This window comes from Muntiacus reevesi, chromosome 11 (genome assembly GCF_963930625.1).
Source record: "Muntiacus reevesi chromosome 11, mMunRee1.1, whole genome shotgun sequence".
NCBI lineage: Eukaryota > Metazoa > Chordata > Mammalia > Artiodactyla > Cervidae > Muntiacus > Muntiacus reevesi.
In genome coordinates, this window is record NC_089259.1 from 44,833,310 (window position 1) to 44,840,312 (window position 7,003).

The following is a 7,003-nucleotide window of genomic DNA, read 5'->3' on the forward strand; positions in this document are numbered from 1 at the left end:
TTATTTACCAATGGCAGAAAATGAAGAGGAACTAAAGAGCCTCTTAATAAGGGTGAAAGAGCAGAGTAAAAAAGCTGGCTTGAAACTCAGCATTCACAAAACCAAGATCATGGCATCTGGTCCTGTTACTTCATAGCAAATAGAAGGGGGAAGAATGGAAGCAGGTTTTCTTTTCTTGGGGTCCAAAATCACTGTGGATGGAGACTGGCGCTATGAAATTAAAAGACACTACTCCTTGGAAGAAAAGCTATGACAAACCTAGACAGCATATTCAAAAGTAGAGACATCACTTTGCAACATATATCTGTATAGTCAAAGCTACCAGTAGTTGTGTATAGCTGTGAGCCGTAAAGAAGACTGGGCACCGAAGAACTAATGCTTTCGAATTGTGGTGCTTGAGAAGATTCTTGAGACTCCCTTGGACAGCAGGAAGATGAAACCAGTCAATCCTGAAGGAAATCAACCCTGAATATATATTGGAAAAACTGTTGCTGAAACTCTAATACTTGGGCCACCTGATGTGAAGAGCTGACTCTGGGAAAGACCCTGATGCTGGGGAAGATTGAAAGCAAAAGGAGAAAAGGGCAGCAGAGGATAAGATGGTTAGTTAGTATCGCTTACTCAGTGAGCATGAATCTGAGGACAGTGGAAGACACAGGAGCGTAGCGTGTTACAGTCCATGAGGTTGCAAAGAGTCAGACACGACTTCGAGACTGAACAACCACAACCATACATACTTAACGGGCTTCCCTGATGGCTCAGTGGCAAAGAGCCCACTTGTGAATGCAGGAGATGTGGGTTTGATCCCTGGTTCAGGAAGATCCCCTGGAGAAGGAAATGAAAACCCACTCCAGTTTTCTTGCCTGGGAAGTCCCATGGGAAGAGGAGCCTGGCAGGCTACAATCCATGGGGTCGCAAGAGGGTGGGACATAATTCAGCGACTAAACATACACACACATACATACATAACACTAAAAGAACTTTTAGTATACGTTGATTGAGATACTGTAGATGTACAAATTCTGTGCCTTTTTCTTGGTCTATACAATTTGCTTTCACATTTTTTTATCCTCGAGCCCCAGTTAAAACCAGTTTATATCATGACTTACTGAAGATCATAGTTTCTCAGAATGGAACCTAACTCCTCCTCTGGCAGATCAGCTAGCCTTCTGGTTTGTACTTTGGTTTCTTTTCGATTTGGTTAGCCCCTGTCACCTTTGAATTCTCTTGGAAGATAAAGCCTGGCTTTTCCCAGTTTCACCCTGAAGGCTTCTTTCACCTTTAATACTAAGGACTTTAGACTTTCTATTAAAGAAAAACTACTAAAGTGTTTTAATGCAGGTTTACATTTTAGAAAGATAAGCTTGGAAGGATTGTGGGTGATGAACAGAAGAGATAGTCAAATCAGAATTAGGAAATTCTTGCAGGAATGAAGCCAGAAATAAAGGCCCAAGGTAAGACTTTTGGAGTCAAGATAGAAAGAGAATGTGTGTGTGAAGTCACTCAGTCATGTCTGACTCTTTGCAACCCCATGGACTGTAGCCTACCAGGCATCCCAGGCAAAAATACTGGAGTGGGTTGCCATTGCCTTCTCCAGGAGATCTTCCCCACCCAGGGATCGAACCCGGGTCTTCCGCGTTGTAGGCAGATGCTTTACCGTCTGAGCCACCAGGGAAGAAAGAGAATAAGGAATGTAAAAGATATTTCTGTAAATGTTAAGGACTGTTTAGAATGAAGACAGCAAGTGAAAAAAATAAAGAAGAAGAAAGCTAAGATGAAGAGGAATCAAAATTTTTGTTTTAGATGACTGAACAAAATATGGTACCATTCACCAAGACAAAGCATGGAGGATTGGGGGAGTTCCTTTTGACATACTGAATTTTAGTTGTCTTTAGGCGTTATGTAAAAGTATCTGTAGCTCAAGTTAGGGCTATGGTAATACAGATGGGATCTGAGGAAGGAGATTGGAGGGACTACTGGTGTATCTGGTGGTAACCGAAGGTGGCCAAGGGCATGGCTAAGGTCAAGAGGAGCTGACCATTGATGTCACTTCTAATATTTTGTGCATTCAGCTATGGCATATGAGAAAGATAAAATTATAAGTTATCATACTTACCTATATGCCAGTGTACATATATTTTTATGTATTTAGGAATGTGGTTCTTCATAATTTTAAGGAGATATAAGTGGGAAAGGAGTAACTGCATATGTGATTTATTATATAAAATAATAAATTTTGATTGGAATCAGTACCTTATATAGATTTCTGAGTTTTATCACAGCCCCACCTTCCCTGGCTCCTTTGTTACCACTCTGTATAGCCAGGCTCTTTTGGACTGAAATGATTGAGCAGCAAACCCAAGAAGTACCCTGGTTGGTCAGCATAACATCATACAGTCAAAACAAGCAAACTTTTTGGCCAACCTATACTTAACAATTCAGAATACCCAAAGCACAATGATTTAGATTTAGAAATTCTTCACTAAGTAACTACTGAGTGAATGAGTATATAGATAGATAAGACAACTAAAAAGAAACTGTGGCCTTGGTTTTTTTTATAATTTTCTTTGAAAAATAGAATCAATTCATAAAATGCTCACCTCTGTAGAGTATGTTAAATGCAGACCTTAAGCCAGAAAACACAGCTGTGTGTTTTTTTAATAGACATTCCAGTGGGAGATTATTTCCGACAAAAGACAAAATCTTTGCCCTTAAGTATCCTTCTGAAATATAGAAAGCAATTATTTACTATAATTTTACAGAAAAATTCCCAGCGTATATAGGAGCTTAGTTCTTTGAATTGCTTCTCTTGGACTCTTGTCCTTCTTATAAGCATTTTACTTAATTTTCTTTTATTCTTTTATTTTTTTCACAGACCAAGAAAGAAGCACCTGAGTGGTCTAAGATACAAAAAATGAAGACCTAGTGTTTTGGACAGATTCCCGAAGTTCTTTTTCTGATGAGCAAAAAGTTTATCTTAATCATGTACTTGACATTTTTTAAATAGCTAATTTAAAGTTTATTTTAACCGAACATTAAATTAACAAATTTTATCATAATAATCAAAATACATAAAATGTAAATATTTGGTTTATCTATTTTGTTAAAAAATAAATATAGGGTACTCTATTATGATTTAAATTTTGGAACTTTCTTAATTCTTTGAGTCATTTTAAACATGTGGCTTATAAATATTTTGGTTAGCTGTTATACTGGTGAATATTTTCCTAACTACATAAGTTTTGAGTTTAAATGTCATAACACAAATACCAAGACACTTTACAATTTTTAAATTAATAATCATTTGTGAAGAATAGTAGAAAGCATTTCAAATGCCCGATAATGGTAGCCAGATATCATGTTAGTATATATGAATTGCTGATTCTTTCTTGGAGTCTGTTTTTTTCTTACATTTCATATTATTGCTCACCAATACAATCCTTTACAAAGTCTATTATTCCATTGGTCAAGTAAAAATTTGGTGAAAAGTGTCTTATTACTTTGGTTGAAACAGTGCTGGTTCAGATGCAGTATGGACCAAATACCTAGTCAGTGAGAAAAAATCAGTAGCATTTTCTATTTTTATTGTCATAAAATATGCTCTATTTCTTATTCAAGAGTTACAATTTAGAAGAAAGAAAAGGAGTGAAAGGAAAGAAATATATTTTTATGTATCAGATTTTCTTAACCACTGTTGGCATAACGTGTAAAAGTAAAGTGAAGTCGCTCAGTCGTGTCTGACTCTTTGCGACTCCATGGATTGTAGCCTGCCAGGCTCTTCTGTCCATGAGGTTTTCCAGGCACGAGTACTGGAGTGGGTTGCCATTGCCTTCTCCAACTGTTGACATAGAGGCTGGATAATTTTTGTTCAGGAAGGGAGTGGGGGGCAGTTCTTCGCTTTGTGGAATGTTTTACCGACACCTCTGGCCTCTGCCACTAGATGAAAGTGGCATTCCCACCCACCCCCACCCCCGGTTATGACAGTCAAAACCCTCTCTGTCCCCTTTAACTCCTAGTGAAGAACCACTGATACACATTTCGTCAGTGATTATCCTTGTAGATATGAGAAAAGAATCTATCTGATCACTGTGCTCTTTGAAAGTTTACAAGTGTCGTAAGCTATTAGTTGAGTGTGAGAGAACAGAAAAAGCCTTTGATAATAATATACACTTGTAAATCTACTGTTGGCCTAAAAACCCTCATCTGCTGCTTCCCTTTTATTTCATTTGGATACATCTAAAATGTGATTTTCTGCAACAAAGTTTTGTTTGTTTAGCCTCTCTCAGCCACACATTCTAATTCCAGTTACCTTTATAATTCATTAAAACTAAACATGTAGACATAATTTGTTTCCTTCCAAAATGCTAGAAGAGAATGTCTATTTTTTTTTCAATTCTAGTTATTTATCTGAAAGCATTTTATAATTTAGTTCAGTCCAACTTCATTTGTTATATGTACATATTTTAATATAAAGGAATACTGATTGATAGTCCAAGTTAAAGTAATGGTGTGGGTAAAAACACAGAAGCAGGAAAATTTGGAGCTAATTTTAAAAATAGTAAATGCAGTGATGAAGAAATTTAAAAAGTCTTTCTCCCTTCAAATCCCTATTTTTTCCCCTTTTCTCTTCCTTTCATTTCTAGATATGAATTACTCCTTTAAAAAATACAGTTCTTTCTGTCATTTCCTACCACTAATAAATCCAGAATTAGATAGTGGTATGAAATCTTTTTGCATGACATTTGTGAATTTTCTATTTCAAGTGCCACTTCTTCCAGAAAGTTCTATCTGTTCTACCATAATAATCTGTATTGTGTACTCTGTACTCTATATCTCTAATTCTGCTTGCCATATTTTATGATTGTTTACTTGTTCATTTCCTTGAAGGTAAGAACTGTTTCTTAAGCTTTTTTGGTTCACAGTATTTAGCACTGTGCCTTGAATTCAAGCTATAAATGTTAATTTGATAAGTTGGGCACAGATGAGATACAATGAGCTAACTTTTTTTTAATATATTAAGAATTAGAGGGATTTTTTTTTCATGTCATAGACTCTGTTCTAGCTCATTTCTTATACCACTACAATCCTTGCCTTTTCTTTCAATTTCCAGACCTTCATTTTGTCTTTCTCCTTTTTTTAAATTGCAGTAAAAAACAAAATTTACATAAAATTTACCCATTTTTAGTTGTAGGGTTCAATATGTTGAGTATATTCACACTGTACAATAGGTCTCTCAAGCTTTTCCCTCTTTCAGATCTGAAACTCTGTACCCATTAACCCTTTCTCTCGCCAGATCACACAGTGACCCAGAGTCACTGTATTGTAGAGGCAGGGTTGGATAATCAGCAGGGGTTTAAATCCAGATTCCCGCCTTTAGGGGAGGTTGAACTTGTTAATGAGCCAGATTCCCTTTCGTTTTAAGGTCCTAAGAAGCAGCATGCATGCGTGCTGAGTCCCTTCAGTCATGTCCGACTTTTGTGACCCTCTGGGCTGTAGCATGCCAAACTCCTCTGTCCATTGGATTTCCCAGGCAAGAATGCTGGAGTGGGTTGCCATGCCCACCCAGGGATCAAACCCACATCTCTTACGTCTCTTGCGTTGGCAGCAGGGTTCTGTACCACTAGTGCCACCTGGGAAACCCACCTGAGAAGCTGACGCTAGGCAAAACAGAAGAGTTTAAAAAGTAATTAGTACTGTAAATGCTGCAAAGAAAGACTTCCTGCAGCTTGGAGGTGGTCACCAGGCAAAGCTCACCAGTCAGACAGCTATTGGGAATCCTCCAAGGCATGGTTAGTTTTAGTTGATTTACTGAGTCCATGGTCCAGTCCTCAGCCTTACAGACTCAGAAACTTAATTCTGTAAATGAACTAAAGATGGCTTATCTTTCCAGGGCTGCCCACACTTACACTGGTTGCAAATCATAATGTATCAGTTGTCAGTGAGAAGACTCTTATATAGAATGTGACTTACTGGGATAAGCACCAAGGATGTTTTCTCTTGCTTCTGCAATACTGTACACTCATCAATTTCCCCCTTGCTCCTCTTGTACCTAATCATAAAACATTAGAGTTGTTTAGAATGTCTTTTCCCCCTTAAGTCTTTTTTCTGTTTTGTGCTTATTCTCTTGATAAGCCAACTCTCTTGGCTTCAGTTATTGTATGCCAGTTGCCCCAAGTTTATATCTCTCACCCAAACTGTTTCCTTTTAGAATAAGACCTGCCTATTTGACATCTTCACTTGAATGTCTCATTGTAGCCTCAAACTTAACATGTACAAAGCTAAACTCAACAAGTTTCTTCTTCAGTGTTCCCAGTTTCAATAAATGGCTCCTATCAGTGGCTATTCAGTGGCTTCTAAGACAAACCTATGAGTCATTCTAGACCCTTTTCTTATTAGTCCGAAAGCTTCAATCACCACACCCAAATGATCTACCTCCTAGTTTCCTTTTAAAAGAACTTTTGATTATGAAAATTTCCAAATATTTAAAAGGACAAAATAAATGTTGGGGTGATGGAAATGTTCACTATCTTGATTATGGTGGTGGTTTCATGGTTATATACATATAAAAATGTTTATCAAATTCTATTTTTCTAAATGTACAGTTTATTGTATGTCAGTTATACCTCAATAAAGATCTTTAAAAAATGGAAAGAGTTAGGAAATCACCACTGAGTAACCCCTGATGAAGTGATTCAGGCATCAGTCACCAATGAATGCTAAAGCAATTGGAGGATATTGGAGAACTTTATATCAGGACATAACCACCTAAATACTCCAGTCAACCTCGGATTATGTTGATTTACGTGACTTGATATGATGTAACATGAAGTATAAAACAACACCAATGCAGGATCCTTGCAGAAAAACAAATTTAACCTGAGTCAAATCAAGGCTTCAGAATTAACTTCCAGTCTACAGGCAAAACAAGAAGTAGACCAGGCTTAGTGACACAAGAGAGAATGAATCATTCTGCACGCTAGGGATGTTCATTGCTTCTAGACCC

At 37.2% G+C, this 7,003-nt stretch overlaps 1 protein-coding gene and 1 non-coding gene across 3 annotated transcripts in view; one reads left to right on the forward strand and one right to left on the reverse strand.

Moving 5' to 3' along the window:
• The window catches only part of PIBF1 (progesterone immunomodulatory binding factor 1), a 217,917-nt gene extending 214,109 nt beyond the window's left edge, over positions 1–3,808 (forward strand). For both annotated transcript variants that reach the window (XM_065901893.1, XM_065901894.1), the window contains exon 18: positions 2,876–3,808. In XM_065901893.1, coding sequence (XP_065757965.1) covers positions 2,876–2,926 — 51 coding nt within the window. In that variant the 3' untranslated portion in view covers positions 2,927–3,808. The remainder of the gene's footprint in view (positions 1–2,875) is intronic.
• Positions 1,604–1,675, reverse strand: TRNAC-ACA (transfer RNA cysteine (anticodon ACA)). The gene has a single exon. It is a non-coding gene; the product is annotated as a tRNA-Cys (tRNA).
• Positions 3,809–7,003: the final 3,195 nt, after the last annotated feature.